We start from the raw sequence: 21,131 nt of genomic DNA on the forward strand, positions 1-21,131 counted from the left end.
TGGTGGGAAAAGAGGCGGGGGGGGGCCTCCCCCTTTTCTGCATTCTGCCCAGGCGGCGGGGCTCTCGCCCCTCCTCTTTTTCCCTCCCCCCCCCGCTTAAAAAAAAAAAAAAACAATTCTCTTGTTGCTCCTTCGCTAATTTGGATCCCGGCCATTCAATCCCGAGGCGAAGTCGTCACTCCTTCACTAGCCCGGGGGGGGGGGAGAGAGAGACCAAGCTTGGCTATTTGTTGCTATCTCCTTTTGCATCGCGACGTTTTAACGCCCCCCCCCCGCCCAAAAAAAAAAAACCATTAAAAGAAGTTTGCATTTTTCTTCTTCGGCTTCTATTTTCGGTCGCTTTCTCTCTCCCCCCCCCCCCCCCGCGCTCTCTCCTTCCCAAAGAGGGCGGCCTAGAAACTGCCTCGCTGGAGCTTCGGGGGCAGTTTGAAACTGCTAGGTGGGTTTTTTTGTTACGTTTACACTGGAATTAAGTAAGGGTAGGGTGTCTCCCCTCCCCCCTTCCAATTTTTCTCCCTTCCCTCTATCCATTCAGGGGCAAATAAGAGTGTCCAAAAGCGATTTTTGTTTCGTTTAATGTTTTATTATTATTATTGCAAATACACTCTTAATTCACACAAGCAAAATAAATATCCGGTCCAAGCAAATGCAGCTTCCAGATCTCTTTCCTTTGGGTAGGTTTGCGGGGTGGGCGAGTTTAATACAGCAAAAAAATATTCTAGAATTGTACCGGTTCGCAGGGATCTCCAGGGATCAACTAGCTCAATCTCCCTAGCAATGCAGTTATCACAGCTAAATCACCATATTGACTCAAAACAAGCTCGAAAACAGGAACTAGGATATTTTTTGCTTTTCGTTTATGTATATATACATACATTTAAAAAGTATGTCTAAATCTGAAACATTACCTGCCAATTCGGTTTATAAAGGCAACCAGTTTGTCCCTCCGGTCGCCCTGGTTCAACTGCTTTGCAAAGCGAAATGAGGTTGTTGGGGCGGGGGGCGGGGAGGAAGAGTCCAAACTGGACTCCGGACAGCCGGCTCCGTTTACTCCGAAGTGAGACCCAAAGTCCACCGGCCATTACTCCCACGCCAAAGGGCACAGGCTCGCAGCCAAGTTTCCAGACCTAAACTGCAAATATCCTCGCCAGCACCTCGCTCCCAAGACCAGGCCTGGGATGTTTGTTGGCCGGAGAGTTCGTGTAGACACAACCAAGCGGCGTGAAAGCGGATCAAGCTAGAGAAGCCCAGTGTTCAGGGTTCTCCCGTCTCTCTCGGGGGTGAGGATAAATCCGAAGTCCCTGAAAAGTGTAGTTGGGGCCTGGGGGCGGGGGAATAGGATGGAGGGCTGAGCAACTCCGGGGCGGAGGGACGACCCCTCCCCAAGGCATTAATTCGGATTGCAAGGGGGGGGAACCACCCTGGCAAAACGGGAGGGGCGCTGCTGTGGGTTTGGGATCAGGCTCCGAGACCCCCGGCCGCCCCAATGTCTGGGGGGGGTGCAGCTTTCCCTGGCTCTGCCCCACAGGAACTCCCAGAAAGGATAGATCTGGTGCGCTGCCCCCACGAACCCCCAAATAAAGCCTCTAAGCTGAGGTCCTCTGCGGCCCCGATCCACGCACCTTCACTCGGAAGTAAGCTGCACCTCCATACCGAGCGCCCTTCCCCCCCCTCCCCGGTCGCTTTGCTCCCAAGCCTGGGCAAGCAGCAGCAGCAGCGCGCTGCCTTACTCTCGAGTAAGCCCCCGTCGCTGCAGAGCTGCTGCGTGGTTTCCATCCCACCTACCCCCCCCCGTCCCCGGTTGTCTTACCTGCGGAGGAGGGTTTGGGGGGTTACATGGCGGAAGCTTACACCTGAGTAAACATGCCTAGGCTCGGGCCGCCGATGCTGCGTTTGCTTTCCTCCCTGGGAGTTTAAGGCCGGCTTACTTCCGAGTAAGCATGCAAGAGCGGAACAGACACCCCTCCCTCCTTCTTTCCTAGGCGCTGCAACCCGCCTGGGCCACCAAAACGCTCCGGGGGCCACCAGTCTCCCCACCCCCTCCCCCAAAGAAATGTGGGGCAGGCGAGGCGGTGGCCGGCTTGCAACCCCTCCCTCGGGGTGGGGGGGGAGGGCTGGAGATGGCAGCTCCCCCCCCCCGCCCCGATTTTCTGTTTATGATCAGCCAGAGCAGACCAGAGGCGGAGGAGATGGCAAAAAACAACAACACCGGGGTTGGGGGGACACCTTGAAACCGCCTCTCTGAATTCCCACCGCCCGCTTCGCCCATTCAGCCCTCCCCGCCGGGGAGCCTTGAAACTTCCCCTCCCCGCTCTCGCCCCGCTCGGTCCATAATTGGCTTTATAAGGATGGCGGCGGGCCAAAGTGTTTACATGAGGCTGAGTGGCGGGCGGGGCAGCCAATGGGGAGGCCTACTATGAAATTTTGGCTGGCTGGCCCGGAGGGGGGGCGGGATGCAAGGAACAATGCTTGTTTCATTGCTAAAGAGGCTTCCCCCCCTTCCTCCCCTCCCCCTCTTTTTTTTTTTTTTTTAAGAGATCCACGGAGAGGAACTTGAAAGGGGTTTTTTTTGGTGGATTGCACCTATTCCAAGCCCGGGCTGTATATGTGTGGATCTTGAAGTCTCCCGACCGACAAGGAGCCGACCTGGAGCTTACGAGGAAGCCGGACCCGTTCACACGACGAGGGAACCCGAGTTTGTGAAAGCCGCGAGCCGAGGAACCCGCCTGTCCTGCCGCTTTTCAGGGTGGAGAAGGGAGCCCAGGAGAACCAAGCAAGGACCTTTTTGGATGCTCAGAGTGGAAGAGGAAGAGGAGGAAGGGGGGGAGGAAGGCCGCTGCAGCCCCCACCCCGGAAAAAAACCCAAAACACCCCGGTTGTGGATCTAATTTTTTGAAACACGGGAGGGAGGGTTGGGGTCCAGGTGCGAGAAAACCCGGCTGAAGAATGCCAAAGAAGAGGACTAGATAAAAATTAAAAATACAACTCTTTCCGAAAGGTAAGCTTTGCAACTCTTGCTGACTTGGGAAGTTGTCTCTGGGGAGGGGAGGGGAGGGGAAAAAAAGCTTTCTCAGGAGTGTAGGGGGGGAACCCCAGGGCAATTTCAGGACCGGGTCCTCCCCCTCCCCCATCACCCCTCTCCACTTTCCCTCCTCTCCAAATTTTTCTAAATTCCTCTTCTCCGGACCAGGGCGCCCCAGATTTGGTCTCTCCTCCCCGCCCCCTTCTCCCTGGCAAAGAGAACCCAATAACCAGGCATTTTCGCTTAGGCTGCTTTTAATTAAAATCAGGAGTCCAGCCATGTTTTTTTTTGGGGGGGGGGGGGTTAAGAACTGAGATCAAGGAAAGTAAAAGGCATTAAATGAAATTCTGTACACGCACAGCCGGCCCCTCCGCACCCCAAATATGTACAGAATTGGTTTGGGATGCGGTGGTCTGGTTTTCATTCCCATCTGATCTGAAAAGTGTGCCCATATCTCACACACACGAATCCGAAGTGTGTGTTTCTGTATATTAAGGCCAAATAGGAATTAACACAAGAACCTTCCCTCTCCAAAGAATCAAAAATTGAAGCTTAGAGTAAGAAGTTATGGGGAAGGGCTCCCCCCCCCAAAAAAAACACCATACGTGCAACTGAAATGGACAAACGGACCATTTGCCCTTTATATCCTTAAAATGCAAAGCCGCCGATTTATTTATCTCGTGGCTTATAAGAAAATGGGAACAAACGTTTCAATCTTGTATCTATTTCAGTGGCGTGTATTGGGTTGGGGTGGGTGTTGTCTAATAAACACGGAGGTAGTTTTAACTAAACCCAGATTAAAGTAAGAAACTCTTAATTAAACCTAGTAAGGGACCAAACGGGGATTTTTGAACACTGCGTTCTCTTCAACCAGTTCATAAGAACCAGTCTGAGGAAATTCCAAGGCGATATTTTCCCCTGGGAACAGAGAGCTAAAACATCGACTAAATTCTTTTTTTGGTGTGATTTTAAGGCAGCTGGTGAATGACTTCAGGGTTGGAGAGAGGGAGAATAGCCTTTCTTTGAAAAAGAAAGTCATTTTCCAACAAGTCCCTCTTCCACTCCCTCCATTTTTTCAGTGAGCTGAATTCTAAACATTTTGGAATATTTTATGGAGGTGGGGGAGAGGGAAACAACCAAAAATACTTTGGAAACTTCTCTCTGCATTCCTCCTCATTTAAAAGAAGGAATGGTTGATTTTATTTTTTAATGGCAAACATTGGAGCCTCATTTTTTGGAGAGAGAAAAATTCTGTCCCATGATTTGGAAGCGACCCCCGCTGAGTAACCAGACGCAGGATACAAATGATTATTCTTGCCAGTGTTACCGGGGTCTAAGCCCCATTGAACCCGGAGAGACCCTGAAGACAGTGGGGTTTACTCCTGGGTAAACGGGGCGAGGATTGCAATCTTACTTCTTAAAGACAGTCAGCTCGGCTTCCTAGGAAGGAAACTAGCACGATTTCTCGCACAGAAGGCGCAAGAAACCTTTATTTTATTTTATTTTATTTTATTAAATTCCAACCAGTGTAGGGAGGTCGTCGCTGGAAACAGAACCGGGTTGGTGGCTTCCTCAATAATAATAATAATAATAAAACCCCATTTTCCTTCCGAGCCATTTTGCCCAAGTGGCGTGAAGAAATCTCGGGCTTCTTATCAGGGCCAGCTTGCAGCGTGTGCGTAAAAGGTTAAACATTAAATACTTTTCCAGGGCTAAGAAGATGATAAAATATGTAATGGGTTATTTTCGCCTCCGGGCGAGTAGGAGCTCCCAGCCCCCCACCCGCCGCCCTTTCTACATTTTTGTCGACCCACATCTGATAAGATGGAGGGGAAGGAATGAGGATTTGTCAAAATCGATACTGGGGAGGGAGAGGGTGTCCAGCAAAACGTGAGAGGAGAGGGGGGAAAACAACAGACGAATCGGAATTTTAAAAGATAGTCCATTTTAGATAACAGCTAGAAGCCAAAGAAGGTGGGTCTGGTTAAATTCCTCATATCTTCCCCCACCCCATGACCGAGGTTGCAAGAGAGGCAGGAAAGTGGCTCGGTTAAGGGGGCGATCCTAAAGAGCCCTTTCCACCCCTGGGGAGCAAGTCCTTTTCAGCCAAGGCGTTTCGGATCGGGACGCGCAGCTGCGGTTCCAAACGCGCTGAACGCGAGCCTGTTTCTGTCCCTTTCCGAAGCAAGCCCTGTCGACTTTAAACAGGACTCTAGCTCTCTGCTTCCGAAAGGGGGGTTGGGGCACGATCCTGCGCCTATTTACTCGAGAGTAAGCCTCATCCCATCGGAGCTGGCTGCCCGGGAACACGGGCGCATACCGGCGGCGGTGGCAGCTTTCGATTGCAGGCCGAAGGAGCTTACTCGCGAGTAAACAGCCGCTTAGGAGAAACCTCCCTAACTTTTAAAAAGTCTTTATTTTGTACACACACACACATTTTCCCCCTGCAAACAAAATACAACGTATATATTCTTTTTTTAAAAAAAAGTCTTCAAAATGTGAACTCGGGTTCCAGGGACGAATCTTTGTTTTTTTAAAATGTGGGGAGTGCTGGACGCCCACTTCCTTGGGAGTAAGCCCCATTGCACCTCGTGAGGTTTACTTGTGAGTAAAGAAGCCTGAGTCTTGTTTCCTTGCTTTTGTCCTCTCGCCTTTTTTGAAGGCGGAAAAAAGGCAGCTCTCTGTGTGTGTGTGTGTGTGTATATATATATATATGCCGGTCTCTCCTTTCCCGCTGCAAATTGGAGACCCCTCGGTGGGGCTGGGTGGGGGTCTAGGAGGGAAACTGGAGCCGCTGCCGCCTTTCTGCGAGACTCAAGCGGCGCCTTTCGCCTTCTTTTGCAGGCTCCCGTCCGGGGCCGCCTGGGCAGCCGGAGCCCCGCGCGCGCGGAGAATGGTTGCGCGGCCGGGCGCGCGGCGCGGGCAGCGGCGCTTGTCCTCGCTGCGCCTTCGCTGAGTCCGGCGGCGGCGGCGGCGGCGGCGGGAGCGCAGCATGGATGGGCGAGACCTCGGCGGGCCCCCGCGCGCCGTCCACCTCCCGCCGCCGCCGCTCCTCTCGGGCCTGGCCATGGACGGGCACCACCGCGCCGCCGCCGCCCGGCTCGCCCCCTTGGCGGCCGGACTGCCGCCCGCGCCCCTCGGCACCGCCAAGTACCTCGCCGCCGGACTCAACCTCCATTCCCACGCGGGTAAGTCGACACGCAGACGTGGACAGGGGGTGGGGGGTGGGAAAGAGGAAGGTTTATTTGGGGGAGAGGAAAACGGGGGTGGAAGGAAGGCCGGTGCAGGGGGGGGGTCCGGCTTTGCTCCTTCCTCTGCAAATTTACCTTCAAAATGCCCCCCCACACTTTAGGGGGTCCCAAGCTTGGAAAATTGGGTTGGTTTCCTTCCCTATCAACCTCCAAAAATATACTGTATAATCCCGCTTTCCGAAAAATAGTCAATCCCTTAGTAGGCTGGCTTCTCTCCCCCACTCCCAAGAGATTGCATTTAAATAGCAGTAAAAATAGCTGGATAAATACTCTGCAGTCTGTTTGCCTCCCCACCCAAGAACATACTGAGTCCCCTGCCAAACAGATCTGCCCTTTCCCCATATGACTGAAGGCCCCATAAGACAGAAAACCTGGGCATGCCGTAGAGCACCCTCCCCACAAAAATGAATTCAACAAAATAAAACCTCGGGATCCCTTGGGAGCAGCCCTCTGCCCAATAATTCGAGATGGGGCTTTATAGAAGTGCCTGGCAGCCTTAAGTCCACATCAACCCCCCCCCCTTTTAATAAAGATGACACATTAATTCTGCTTCCTAAAAACAGACAAATCTCTCTTTGGTAGGGTGGCTTTCTTACCACCCCTACCCCCCAAAGCGATTCTACTTAAATAGTCTGTACGGCTTTGGGAATACACTGTAGTCTGTTGTGCCCCCTCCCTGCAAAACAGACCACCCCTTTCTCTACATGGCTGTAGGTCCCGTGAGCCAGAAAACATGGGGGTCCCATAGGAACAGCCCTCAAACCGCTAATAAAATAAATGCAATAGAATGAAGCTTGGGAACTGATAGGAACCCGCCCTATAATGCCAGACAGGCTGCTTTGGATAAGGGCACAGCCCCCCCCCATCCCTGTCTTTTAAGGCTATGCCCTACATTGGCTTGGGGTGCCCTTGTCCCTTCCAGCCAGCCTGTTCTCCCAGAGGAGTCGGCCCGTCAGGATTTCTTGAAATCACCCCCGCCCAAGCATACACAAAGCACCGCACACATTTTCAAGAGCAGCCGAGAAGCATAAATCTTGGCCGGCCTGGCAGAAGCCGGCATTCCAGACCTGTGGAATTCTAGACCCGCAGGATCCCACCCTTTTCTGGCAGCGGGAAACAGGCCTTCCTTGGCTGTGCAGCTGAACTTGAACTCTTGAACAAAATGCCTGTATTTTAAATAAATACGGGCAAGGAAAGTTTTCCCTTTACAATCTGGGGAGCGATTGTACCACACCGGTGTCTCTTTCCCGCACTGAGATATTTGTGCAAACTGGGCTGTGTTGGGAGAATGGGTGCCTCTGATGGTCGACTCTAGCGGTGGCGGCTGTTGCCTTAAATAAGTCTGGAAGTTGTTCTCTTATTGCCAGTTTTATTCTTGCTGCTGATGACTGCCGGACTCTTTCTGCAGTGTGGATTCTGTGACTTTGCATAGCACTGAATGTTCCAATTGCTATGGGTTTGTTTGTTTTTTGCCCTCTGCCCAACATGAAGCATAAAGTGGGTTTGAGGGAGAGAAGTTTTCTCCCTTCCTTCTCAGGGGAGGGGCAGATTTAAGATTTTGCCCGTTTAGCAAAGCCATTTGGCAGCCCCTCCAAAGTTTCACGGATACTTTGGGTTTGCAGGCATTGCTGACAGATGGCTGGGGACATATTTTTTAAGAATCTCTTCTCTCCCCTTCCCAAACTTTTCTTCTTTTCACCTTGCAAGATTTGAATGACATCTGTTGTGGATCAAATGTTTTGCATCTCAGTTGCAAAATAATATGTTGTTACTAGAGATTCGGATTTATTTATTTTTTGTTGTCATAGCTTATAATTTAAATGCATGGAGAATAATATAAGAAACCTTTTCAAATCTTGTGGTTTGAATTTGTAGAATAATATGGAAGAATGTTGTGAGGGAGGGACACTGGCCCCTCTCCCCCTCCCTGTTTCTGGGCACCTTTTAAAATATCCAAAGATTCCTTTGTCTTGCTAAAGTCTGTTTATCTTACTGGGCCTGCCGTCTTCAAATATATACATTGCACAGAACTTAGCTGGCTGTGTTTGGTTAGTTACCAGTGTTTGCCTGTGTTGATTTTAACTTTTTTTAAAAAAAGAGAAAGTGTTGAAAAGAATTGCTGCCAGGATTGAAAAAGAAAAGAATTATTTACCATGTGCCCAAAGCAAACCCAGGTTTCTCTTAAATGCACTAATGGAGGGTAAAAACCTGTGCTTATTTATTAATTTCTTGGCTCTCAGGTAGAATAAACTTGCATAGTAGGATCCATCTTTTTTTTTCTTTTCTTTTCTGAAAAAATGCCCCCATCTCCTGCAATCTTCTCTTGGAATTCTTTTGTGTGCGAGAAAGGGATTGTTCTGCAATGAAGTTAAAGTGCCATCTTTGGGTGCAAGGGCAGGTGTGTGCATGCAATTTGAAACAGATGAAAAGTTCTAGTGTTTACAGAAATTCCTTGTTCCTGGACTTCTTTCCAGCCCTCTGGAGGTGAAGGAGGGAGGGCACAGTGGGCTATGTCTGTGCATGTGTGTGATACGAAATCCAGGAGAGCATTAATCCATGCCCAGAACCTTTTAAAAAGTGCCTCTGCAGGCATGTGCTCATTTTAACTTGGGATGGATTTTTGCGGTTGGGTATCTGTGCAAGAGCCAAGCGGTAGCTGGTCTTCTGAAAAAATATTTTAAAACCCATAGACAGAAAACTGCTGTGTGGAGAGGAATCTAAGCCTCCCCAAACCCCTTTAAAACAACAGCACTCATTCCCAACTTGATGGGGTTTTTTCCTTGCAGTTTTTCCCAAGTGCTTTAGGCGTTTTTCCTTCCCTGTTAAGGTCTAAGACTTTGAAGCTGCCTGGTGTTTCTTCCCCCCTTCCTTTCCTCTTCTTCCCAAATTAGATTCCCACCCCCTTTTGTTTTTAAATACTTGGATCAGACAATCCACCCAGAGCATGGGCTAGGTTTAAAAACAGCTGGCAGCCTTCTGCAGATGTGCGGCATTCCGTTGCAAAACTGTGGAGGGAAATGGTGCTGCCTTCAGTGACGAGGACCTCAAATTCTGCCATCTCTCTGGCCCTTTTAAAACCTGTGCTGAGGCTTGCTGGAAGCCAGCAAAAGGCAAATGTGTGTGTATGTATGTGTGTGTGTGCATGCACACACACACACACACACACACACACACAGTTGTACTACAATGCACTGCTGTGTGTTTGCCTTCTCTCCCCCCCCCCCCTTCACAGAAAAGAGAAAGAAGAAAGCGCTAGGCGTGCATAGGTGACTTGGAGTTTACCAGGAGGAGGGGTTGGTAGGGTGACAAGTTTTGCAATAATGAAACCTCACCCACATGGAATGAATGACTTTGAAATTTTGCAAACCTGATTGCCAACATCTGCAAAGAAGGAAGTCTGGTCGAGTTGAGAGGGAAGATTTATTGGCTTTCTGAATAGGTGGCACCGCCAATTTTCCAGGTGCTAAAACAAGGGGTGTAGAATGAAGAGCAATAAAACTAAGCACATGAGCAAACACCCTTTTATTTAACACCTCCCCCCCCCCACTCCTAGGGCAATCTCTAATCTTTGAAAAAGTGAACTCATTGTCCAGACAAACTCAAGCTGAGAATAACACTCAGGGTTGTTGCTTTCACATGGAAGGGTTTTTTTTAGCATTTAATTCTTTCTTGAGGCCTCATAGCTGCTGGAGAGGTTCTTAGAATCTGTTGAAGAAAACCGCTGACATTCACTGTGTATGACATTCCTATGTTGAGGTTGTTTTCTGATAGGATATGGAACCATTTTAGCCTACTTTCGGTTTAGTCTGATCTCTGCCTGCCCACTTTTTCGGTTATGATCTGACAGTTCTAAACCAGAGTTGTGAAGAACCACTTTTCTGATCGCCACTGGTGAACAGGTGTGAGCTTCCAGGCAAGCAGCTGGGAAGTTTTTACAAAAGTTTGTGTGTGTATTTTATATATATTTATAAAATCTACAAACATATATTTGAGTGTATACACACAGATTTGGTAGCAGTTGTCTAAGCACCCCCCCCAAGCTATGATTTTGAAGACACACATGATACAGTAAGTTTGCTGAACTGAAACAAAACCAGATACCTGGATGGAAAATGGTGTGTCTGCTACCTGGAGTTCAAAAGTAGAAAGCTGTGGGCCAGTAACTTTTGCTCGCTTACCTGCAAAGTTGTTCTCAGTTCTTGCACACCTGGAGCTCAGCTGCAGGAGAAGGACTGTGGGGTATTTAAAGGATTTATAAACCCAGTTGTCTTGTAAGGTTATACCTGGTGTCTCTGCTGTGGGTGCCCCCACCTTCAGAGGGCAGGCAGGTAGCTAGCAAGCAAGCAAGCAGAGAAGGGCCTTTTCTGTGGTGGTGCCCCAGTTTGGGAATTTCATCCCTGGAGATGTTCACCTTTACACTATTCACGTTACTGCACAACGGGTGCCAGAGCCAAACCATTTTATTCGCTTTTAACGTAGGGGGGGAAAAACCACAAAGTCCTTGCTGCTTTTGATGGTGTCTTGTGGTTGCAAGTTTTTTTTGCTGCGACTGAAATTCTGGTGGTGTTTATCCGATGTTTTTAATTGCGTTCTTGGAAGCTGCTGCCTTCGAAACTAATAAATTTTGAAAAGAGAGGGTGGAAACAGAACAAATTTTTTAAAAAAACCAAACTCTCTGGCTTTGGGGCAGGCCCCAAAAGGCTTACCTCTGGAAATGGATCTGATACGATTCATGCCCTTTTATCCCTTTCTTTGTAAGAATAGGCACATTTCTTTTGCGTCGTGAGTAGGGGAGATTCCCCAGGTGGAAAGGCCAAAATGGAGCAACCTTGCGATGGGTGGGGTGGCTGAGGCTGGGTGGTTTGTGCATTCCTGGGGTGGCTGAGGGGTGCAGAGTGTCTCCTCTGCGCTCTCCTGAGAGATTTCCTGCGGGATCTGTGTCCATGAAGGCCCACCCACATTACAGTTTGGGCCTGCATTGCACCAGTAGAGTAGCCAAGGGTAGCAGTTCACCCTTTTGATGGAGGAAACAAAATGTGACCATGGAAGGGGGTTGGACTAGATGACCCTTGGAGAGCCCTTTCAATTCTACAATTCTATGCTTCTGCAACAAATCGAATAGGGTGCAGCGCCTGCTGTCCCAGTGGCCAGACAGATGCCCCACTGAGAAACCCACAAGCAGGATTCTTTTTTAAAATTAATTTTATTCATTTTTCATTCATTACATACATCTCAAATTCTTAACGTTTACTATATATTCCTCACTCCTCCCCCCCCAAGACTTCCCCCAACTTGCGTTTCTGGTTTGTTTCTATTTTCACCCACTTTGCTATCTCTTAATAGAAAAGGTTATTAATAACATAACTTCAAACCTAAAAATAAAATTGAATACATCATCTTATTTACATCATCTTATTTCACTATCTTCCAAACATTTTCTGATGCTAATAATGTGGATGTTTATTTAAATCCTGCCATCAAGTCTATTGCCTTTCTTTGTTTCTGCAAATATAATAGGAATGGTTCCCAATTTTTTTTGAAGTCTCTGTTGTCTTTTTCTCTTAGTCTTTCTGTCTTTTTGCCAGTTCTGCATCGTTCATCAACTTCTCTTGCCATTGTGCTTTAGTTGGTATTTCTCCAGTCTTCCAATTGGAAATTGGAAGACTGGAGAAAGCCACAAGCAGGATTCAAGCACCCAGAACCCTTTCCCCTCCAGTGGCTTTTAGCAGCTGCAATTCAGAAGCATGGCTGCCTCGGACAATATAACAGCCATTGATGGTCTTCTCCCCCAGAGGACCTTCCTCTCTCTCTCTCTCAGTCCAGAACAGCTAAGCTTCTTCAGCAGCCCTTGGGGAGGAACGGTTGAGGGAGCCGGAGCCTGGAAAAGAGGAGGCTGAGAGGGAGATGTGCCATCTTCAAATATCTCCAGGGCTGGCACAAGGAAGATGGAGCAAGCTTCTTTTCTCCTGCTCTGTAGGGCAGGACTCGAACACATGGCTTCAAGTTAGGAGATTGCAGCGCAGCATCAGATTCCGACAGTAGGAGCTGCTTGACAGTGGAATGGACTCCCTTGGGAGGCGGTGAACTCTTCCTTCCTTGGAGGCTTTAAAGCAGAGTTTGGCTAGCCATCTGCCTTGGATGCTTTAGTTGAGATTCCTGCTTTGTGGCGGGGCTGGACTAGATGATGCTCTGGGGTCCCTTCCAACGAGACTTTTCCTAGGCACCCTGCTGAAAGTCCAGCTGACATGGTTGGTGTGGATACATCCAGTGTGGGATGTGGATTAAATGTGCGTCTGTTACTCTTAAGGAGAAGTTGCCATCGTCCTGGCTTCTGTTGCTGGGCCTCTCTGGAGCATGACAGCCTCTTGGGCCAATGATGCTCACAGCATCAGGGCGGATAAAAGCAAGTACTTTTTCACACGACATGTACTTAAACTGTGGAACTCCTTCCTGGATGACTTTAAAGGAGGATTAGACAAATTCCTGGAGGAGGAGAGGGTGATTGATGGCTCCTAGCATCTGAACCTCAGTTGCAGGAGAGGAGAGTTGCTCTTCTGCTTGAATCCTGCTTGCTATTTTCCCACTGATGCATCTGGTTGGCCATTGCAGGAACATGATCCTGCACTAGATGGGCTATCTATTCTTCTGTCCTTATGCTCTTACTAGTGGAGAAAGCAGTAGTCCCCTGCCCCGAGCAGCTTGCAATATAAATTGCAACAGAGGAAGGGTTTGGGAGCTCAGCCTCTTTTGGGAGAGCTGGATCAGCCCGCTGAATAAATTTTGGAGATCCCAGCTACACTCTCTGAATTGGCTGCCTTCCTCCTCCTCTGAAGCCACATATTTAGATGTGCACCTGTTTGATTTCCACCCGCCCTGTCTTACTCCCAAATAGCTCCTAGTACCATACATCATTTCCAAATCGCCAAAACCTGCTGATGCAGGCAAATTCATTGGATTCCATTCCAAGCGAAGATAACCGGCATCTGGGGGCCTCTCCAGATGTTTTGGAGCACAACTGCTGTCTGGCCCAGCCTAGCCTTGGTTCCCACCCCAAACATCTGCCTAGCCTCAGGTTGCAGCTGGAGGGGTTGTTTGAGTTTTAAGTGTGGCAGCAATCTGCACCTGAGGCACAAGGGAACAGGTGGAGGAATAGAAATACAGTGGTACCTTGGGTTACATACGCTTCAGGTTACATACGCTTCAGGTTACAGACTCCACTAACCCTGAAATATTACCTCGGGTTAAGAACTTTGCTTCAGGATGAGAACAGAAATCATGCTCTGGCGGCACAGCAGCAGCAGGAGGCCCCATTAGCTAAAGTGGTGCTTCAGGTTAAGAACAGACCTCTGGAATGAATTAAGTACTTAACCCAAGGTACCACTGTATACAATATAATACGATAGTCTTTATTGTCATTGTCCCATACAGAACAACAAAATTGGAAAAAAAATCTACATAAGACATTCAAAACCAACAAGCCTGTTATCCCAGCTATCCCAACCTGCTTAGCCCCTAAAAACTCTGATACCCCATTTTTAAAATACAATATACTCCCATAGAGACTACTTACACTGCATTTAAAACCAAAATCGCATTTGGATAGAAACTGTTTCTCAGGCGGCTAGTCCTAGTCTTTATAACCCTGTACCTTCTTCCAGAAGGCAGAAGCTGAAAGAGATCATTTCCGGGGTGTGCACTATCCTGTGCACTATACCCTTTTAGTGCAGAGGTTTTCAACATTCCTGAGTCCACGGCTCCCTTGGCCAACCACATTCTTTCTGCGGCACCCCTGGGGGGCTCAGGGGCCCAGTTATGTCACCCTTTGCTTGCAGAGCAGGCAGCCTCTCACCCTTTTTCGAACACACTCCCTTGTGGAGGGTTCCCTCAGCCTCCTCTCCTCTCCCATCTCCTTGGGAGTCCTCCGGGCAGCACCCCCCCCCCCGGTCTCTGAGCTGCCCCAAAGAGAGGTGCCTCTTCACACTGCCCCTCAGGGACTTGGGACTTGTCTGTCCATTCCCAGCAAGAGCTGGTGGACTGGCTGGCTGGGCTCCCTCGCCCACTGGCTTGCTTGCTTGCTTCTGGCAACCAGCACCCCCTGACCAGCCCCAGAGGCACCATTCGCTTGGGGAGCTTGGAGCCAGGGCTGCTGCAACGAACAGCTGTGCAAGCCTTTGGGAGGCAGAGACTCAAGAGGGCATCAGAGGAGGGAGGGAAGGAAAGAGGGACAGAGGCCAGTGTTGCCCATGGCACCCCTGACCAGCATTCAAGGCACCCCAGGGTGCCACAGCACACTGGTTGAAAACTACAGCTTTAGCGGTTATAGACAGCCAGCACCATGTGCAGATTTTGTTCAAGGACGTAGTAAAAACATGTACGGTATTGATTTCTTCCTTCCTGCTTGGCTGGCTGGCAATTCCCCACCCCCTCTCCCTGCTTCCTATCCCAAGCAAGGGTTGATTCAAATGTACAGAATGCCTGCTCTTTTTTAAAAAAGAAGACAACCAAGCTTCAAGTCCTCATCGTGCAGGAAAAATAGTCAGCTGCCATTTCCGAAGGGGGCACAGCTTTACCCTTCGGACATTCTTTTTCTCTCATCAGCTGTTGCATGTTGAATGTGCAGTGGGGTACACTCTGGAGATCTTTGGCTAAACCTTTGGGTGTTGTCCTTAGCAAAGCGCTTTCAGCCACTCTTAAAAGCACCTTCCTTGCTCTCTTTTTAAAAAATCGCCATTAGCAATTTAAACTTGCGTTGTAGCTGGTGGGGAAGGGATTTCTCACTCTGCTGGCTTTGACACTTTTCCATTTGAGATGACTGCAGCTGCTTTCTATTCCTAAATCGGCTCCCCACCCCACAGTCACACTTCCCCTGCCCTGGCAAAAAAAATTAAATAACAGCCCCCCTTTTAGTTTTTGCATTAAAGTTATGGGAAGTGGAAAATCATGGGGAGAAATGGAGTCTCTCTCTCTCTCTCTCTCTCTGTTTTTAGCAGCCCCATCCAAATGCAACCTCCAGCTGGAGAAAAGGACTGTCGTGTGTTGGTCTCCCAGTCCTAATAAATGTCTCCTTTTAAAAATAGCAGAGTGCTGCTGCAGCTTTCCTGGTTATTTTAAACCCTGCCTTTGGAAGAGATTTGCCAGGCAAGCCTTGTCTCTAGGTAGAGTCCTCTGGTTCGCTCCCCTCCGGTGAACAGGGTGTGTTTGTGTGTGTTTCCAGTGGGTGGGGTGGGGGTTGGGAGCGGAAGATGGCCTTGCTGGCAGGAGACTCCCCACCAGCTGCCTCGCATTTCCCCAAATTTATTTTTAATGCTAACTTTCCCAAGAACAGCAGCCTGTAAAGAGACTGGGTTGGGGAACAGGCTGGCCTTTGTGCTGCCGGGGCTGCAAATAATGTCGGGGGGGGGGGAGCAGAGGCGACGTTTACCTTCTCTGGCTGGGACCTGGCAGAAGGACGTTGCAGTTTGCAACAGCGTCTTACTCTGTTGAGTAGACTTATTGCCTGCTTTGGCCACAGCGACACATGCCGTCGTTCCCCCTGCTTGGATTTCAGCAGCATGCCCTTTGAAAAGTTGCTTGGAAATGTCCACATGTCGAAAGAGCCAGACTGTGGACAAGGGACGGTCACAGGGAGCAGGCAGCTCCCTCGACGCAACAGATTCAGGGCAGATAAAAGATAGTCCTTGAACCTGGCTTGCGACCAGATGGGCAGCCAGTGCGTATTTTTTTTTTAACAATGGTGTGACACGTTGTCTGCCTGATGCTCCCATCAGCAGCCCAGCGGCCGCATTCTCCACCAAATGGAGATTCTGAACCAGGCCCAAGGGCAGCCCCAGAAAGAACACATTGCAGCAGTCCAGCCTCCAGGTTCCTATCATGTGCACTGCGGTGGGCAGTCTGTCCCTGTCTGGGAATGGCCATAGCTGGCAAACCAGACTGATGAAAGGCACTCCTAGCCATAGAGGAGCCTTGGGCAACCTTCATTTCAAGAGGGGGGGGGGGCTGTGTGTGTGTGTGTGTGTGTGTGTGTGTGTACAGCCACTTCCAAGTTAGGGAAGAGTATTTCCGTACAGTCCTACCTCATGTTATGTTCTTTCAGGTTACGTCTTGCGGCGACCCGGAAGTACCGGGAAGGGTTACTTCTGGGTTTCGCCGCTCGTGCATGCGCAGAAGCGCTAAATCGTGCCTCGCGCATGCGCACAAACACCAAATTGCGCCACACACCTGTGCAGATACGGCGCTTCAGGTTGCGCTCTTTTCATGTTGTGAACAGGCCTCCGGAATGGATTCCGTTCGCAACCAGAGGTACCACTGTATTTGTTACGCATGTAGGTGTTTGAAAACAGTCACAGTTGTTGATGTTTCTAAACAGAGGCTTTTCTATCTCAGAGTGAGCGATTGCCACCCAGCAAGACATTTTGCCTCAAATGATGGGCATGTTCTCTTAAGCCTGCCTCTCCTCTCAGCAACAGTTTAGGGAGCAGAGGGGTTTGTGTGTTGTGGATCTGAAGTTGACTTAGGTAATGGTAAAGGACCCCTGGATGGTTAAGTCCAGTCAAAGGCGACTATGGGGTGCGGCGCTCATCTCACTTTTGGGATGAGGGAGCCGCGTTTGTCCGCAAACAGCTTTCCGGGTCATGTGACCAGCAGGCCTAAACTGCTTCTGGCGCACCGAGGACTGTGACAAGTGCCAGAGCGTACAGAAACACCGTTTACCTTTCCGCCGCAGCGATACCTATTTATCTACTTGCACCGGTGTGCTTTTGAACTGCTAGGTTGGCAGGAGCTGGGACCGAGCAACGGGAGCTCACCCCGTCGCTGCAATTCGAACCGCCGACCTTCTGATTGGCAAGCCCAAGAGGCTCAGTGGTTTAGACCACTGAAGTTGAGTATAGGGCTGCCAACTCCTTAAACTGACCGCGGCCTTCTCCCTTGAGCGACAGCTAACAAGTGGAAGGGGGGGAGTGTGTTGCAGCACTTGAACTCCGGTCCTGCTGGCTTATGGACCTCCCTTGGGGCACCTAGACCAGAAGGCCGGGCTAGACAGGCCTTTGGTCTGATCCGGCAGACGGCAAGAGCAGGCTAGCCCAGTAAGTTGGCAGTTCCAGTTGAGCATGCTGATCTTGAAATAGCTCCGGCAAGGGAGTTGCTGGCAGGAAGACCTGGTGGGGCAGCTATAATGAGATTGTTGTTACAGTCGCTCAGTCCAGGCTTTAGCAACATGTTTCTTTTCCGTCGCTGTTATTGTTCTGATATTATTGCTTTAGTAGGTTTTGTTGCATTGTAAGTCACACGGAAACTTTGAAAATACGAAGCGATAAAAAGTCTTGCAAGTCCAATGGCCCGAGCACGTAACACCAATCCTGCCCTCGCCACGCTGGCTCCCAGTTAGTTTCCCGGTTCAAAGTGATGGTTTGTCCTATAAAGTTTATGCAACACCTCAAAGACTGCCTCTCCCCATAGCAACCGACCCAGACCCCGAGATCACCATCCCAGGCCCCTCAGAGGTTCAGCAGAGCCATTCTGGCAAGTAGTAGTAGTAATAATAATAATAATAATAATAATAATAATTTATTATTTATACCCCGCCCATCTGGCTGAGTCTCTCCAGCCACTCTGGGCGGCTCCCAATCAAATGTTAAAAACAACACAGCATTAGATATTAAAAACTTCCCTAAACAGGGCTGCCTTAAGATGTCTTTTAAAGATAGGATAACTGCTTATTTCCTTCACATCTGAAGGGAGGGTGTTCCACAGGGTGGGCGCCACCACCGAGAAGGCCCTCTGTCTGGTTCCCTGTAACCTCACTTCTCGCAATGAGGGAACCGCCAGAAGGCCCTCGGCGCTGGATCTCAGTGTCCGGGCTGGACGAAAGGGGTGGAGTAGCCCTCAATAGCCCTCTCCTCTTCCTTGCATTTGTCCAATCCTCTTTTAAAGCCATCCAAGTTGGCCAGCCCTTGCTCCTGTGGCAGGGAGTTCCACAGTTAAACTCTGTGCTGCGTGAAGAAGGATTTCCTTTTGTCGGTCCTGTATCCTCTCAACGTTCAGCTTCAAAGGATGCCCAGCAGTTCTAGTCCTATGAGAGAGGGGTAATTCCCCCCCCTCTATCCACTTTCTCCAAGCCGTCCATAATTTCATAAATGTTTATCATGTCTCCCCTTCTCTTATCTAACACGTCCCGACTCCTGAGCGCTGCAACCTTTATTCATAGGGGAGCTGCAAAGTGTTTGGACCAGTGTTAGAAACTCAAATGCAAAAACTAATCACCAAATGGCACCTTAAACCGAGGTTATGGTGGCCACGATGGATGTCTAGGTGCCTTTAAAAAAAAAAAAAAAAGTGGGATTATTACTATTTTATTCATTTCAATTCTATGTCACTTTATATTTTAAAGAAAATATCTCAAAGCAGTTCACAACATGTTAAAACAGCACATAAAACAATCCAGAATAAAACAAAAGGAAGCTTTAAGGGAAATATTTTGGATCCTTCTCTAAATGAGTTTTTGCTTTCCCTTTATTTATCTGCCTATTTAATTTATACAGCTGCCCCATAGCAGAAGGACTCTAGGATAGGGTTGTAGTATTTCAAAGTTATACATCCAGATTTTCCAATTTCCGCCCAGACACTGCTGCCGACTGGAGTATTCCAGATATGTCCGGAGAATCCGGCAAACCTACTCTAGGAAGGCAGAGTGGTGTAGTGGTTAGAGCAGGCACCCCCCCCAAACTCGGCCCTCCAGATGTTTTGGGACTACAACTCCCATCACCCCTAGCTAACAGGAGCAGTGGTCAGGGATGATGGGAACTGTAGTCCCAAAACAGCTGGAGAGCCGAGTTTTGGGATGTCTGGGTTAGAGGGTTAAATGAGGACCAATGAGATCTGGGTTCAAATCTCCACTCCATCACTGGGTGACCTTGGAGTCACCCTCCTAGCCTACCTCACAGGGGCATTGAAGGGATTAACGGGATTTTCTTGGAGGGATTTTCTTGGAGAAAAACGTGGGCTTTAAATGCAATAAGAACCCCTGACCGCAGTGGAATAACCCCTGATCCAGACTTACCTGTCTGTTTTTAATCTGTTTCAATGTGATACCTATAGGACTGCCTCTCCTGGTATGCCCCGTGGAGGACCTTAAGGTCCACAAATGACAACATTTTGGAGGTCCCAGGTCGCAAGGTGGTTAGGTTGGTCTCAACTAGGGCCAGGGCCTTTTCAGTACTGGCCCCGACTTGGTGGAATGCTCTGTCACAAGAGACCAGGGCCCTGCGGGACTTGACATCTTTCCACAGGGCCTGCAAGATGGAGCTGTTCCGCCTGGCCTTTGGCTTGGACTCAGTCTGACCCTTGTGTTTCCCTCCCTTTATGGTTGTGATCTATGGGCTACTTTTAAAATGAGGCCGCGTTTTAAATTGCATTTTCACCTGTATTTTAAACTAGTCCCCCCCATTATGTTTTTACTGTAATTTTACTGGTGTTAGCCACCCTGAGCCCCAGCTCTGGCCAGAGAAGGTGGGGTATAAATAAAATTTATTATTATTATTCTTATTCTTATTCTTATTATCCAGATATAACCAAGGAGTGGATTTTTCCCTCTCACTCCCATAAAGAAAAAGGGGTTTGTGTCTTGTGCTGTGGATGAGGAAGATCAGTATTTTTCTCTGGGTTCTGTTGTATAGTGATACAGTTCTGGTAGATCATCAATATATGTATGTTGAAAGACGCAAAGCAAAGTTCCGATCAATGTTGATTGTTGCTTCTTGTAGAAATAAGGGAAAATGATAAGATTTCTTTCCGTGTGCTTAGATTTACATACAGTGAGCAGGTATGGAGAAACTGGGGGAGCACTTGGCAGTGTGGAAACCCCTTTCCAGCCATAACTGCAGAACCAGGCTTCCAAAGAGCACTGGCGTGTTTCATGCGCAACCTTCCAAAGATCAAAGGATGCCTTATTCTGGCCTTTGGACAAACCTTTGGGTGCTCACCTGTGGCGAGTCTGACTGGCTTCCGGGTGACCAGGGAGGGAGGTTTTGCAAGGTGGAACCACGACTGCGAGCGAATGACTCTGCGTTAGGCAGCCATTGGGCCACAAACAATAGCAGCTGGAATGTTGCAGGGAGAGCTGTGGAAAACGCAGCTTTATTGGCTAGTAAACGTTACAGCCTTGTTTGCAAAATGTAATTCCTGGATGGATGGATTTGTTGTTGTTGTTTCTCTCTATAAAAACCACACACTCTCACACACAAAAGGCTGAACAAGGCAGCCTGTCCTCTGGGGAGTCAGGACTACTCAGATTTTCCTTTCATTTTTTTGAATGGCCTTGCATAACAGAGGTGAAAGCAGCGGTGGGTGTGGAATGCACACGGCAGAGAGATGCGGTTTGTCTGCATTATGAATTCATGTCTGCGTCGCGCCCAGTTCTTTATTAATGTACACAGATGCATAAATCGGTGCGCATAACTCTTTCTCTCTGTGTGTACACACCTGCTATCTGGGCCAAGGCAGGGAGGGTTAGTTCAGACCCACTGTTTGTGTCCTACAAACCAGGAGTCCCTAGGACAGCGGCCGGATCTGGGGGTTCCAGCTCAGCAGCCGGAAGAAGCTGATCCGTTGCGCAGGTGCACTTGGCTGCTGGAAAGCCAGGCTCTTAGCCTTATGCCATGCTTGGCCCATCCGGGGTCTTCCTGCTGCCTCCAGTCGCAAGGGGCTGATGCCACAGGCACACCCTGTGCTAGGCTAGACCCCCAAATTCCCGGCAAGGAGCTCCAGGTTCTTGGGTCTGTTCCTGCAGGCTTTGGGGGCTGCATTGGGTCAGCCTGCCCCAGTCTGGTGCTAAATCAGCCTTTCTCAACCTGTGGGTCCCC

At 49.2% G+C, this 21,131-nt stretch overlaps 1 protein-coding gene and 2 long non-coding RNA genes across 3 annotated transcripts in view; 2 read left to right on the forward strand and 1 right to left on the reverse strand.

Moving 5' to 3' along the window:
• Window positions 1-561: 561 nt before the first annotated feature.
• LOC308463125 lies at window positions 562-2,297 on the reverse strand. Its single transcript, XR_013979457.1, has 2 exons — window positions 1,811-2,297; window positions 562-1,301 (listed from the first exon to the last, which is right to left on the reverse strand). It is a non-coding gene; the product is annotated as an uncharacterized lncRNA (long non-coding RNA).
• On the forward strand, window positions 568-5,964 carry LOC308463121. Its single transcript, XR_013979453.1, has 3 exons — window positions 568-1,280; window positions 2,536-2,998; window positions 5,867-5,964. It is a non-coding gene; the product is annotated as an uncharacterized lncRNA (long non-coding RNA).
• A 104-nt stretch (window positions 5,965-6,068) lies between these two features.
• The window catches only part of LOC308462959 (trinucleotide repeat-containing gene 18 protein-like), a 49,596-nt gene continuing 34,533 nt past the window's right edge, over window positions 6,069-21,131 (forward strand). The window contains exon 1 of the mRNA XM_080981052.1: window positions 6,069-6,210. Coding sequence (XP_080837178.1) covers window positions 6,090-6,210 — 121 coding nt within the window. The 5' untranslated portion in view covers window positions 6,069-6,089. The remainder of the gene's footprint in view (window positions 6,211-21,131) is intronic.

The sequence above is a fragment of the Podarcis pityusensis genome, assembly GCF_964106645.2.
Source record: "Podarcis pityusensis genome assembly, chromosome: 14".
NCBI lineage: Eukaryota > Metazoa > Chordata > Lepidosauria > Squamata > Lacertidae > Podarcis > Podarcis pityusensis.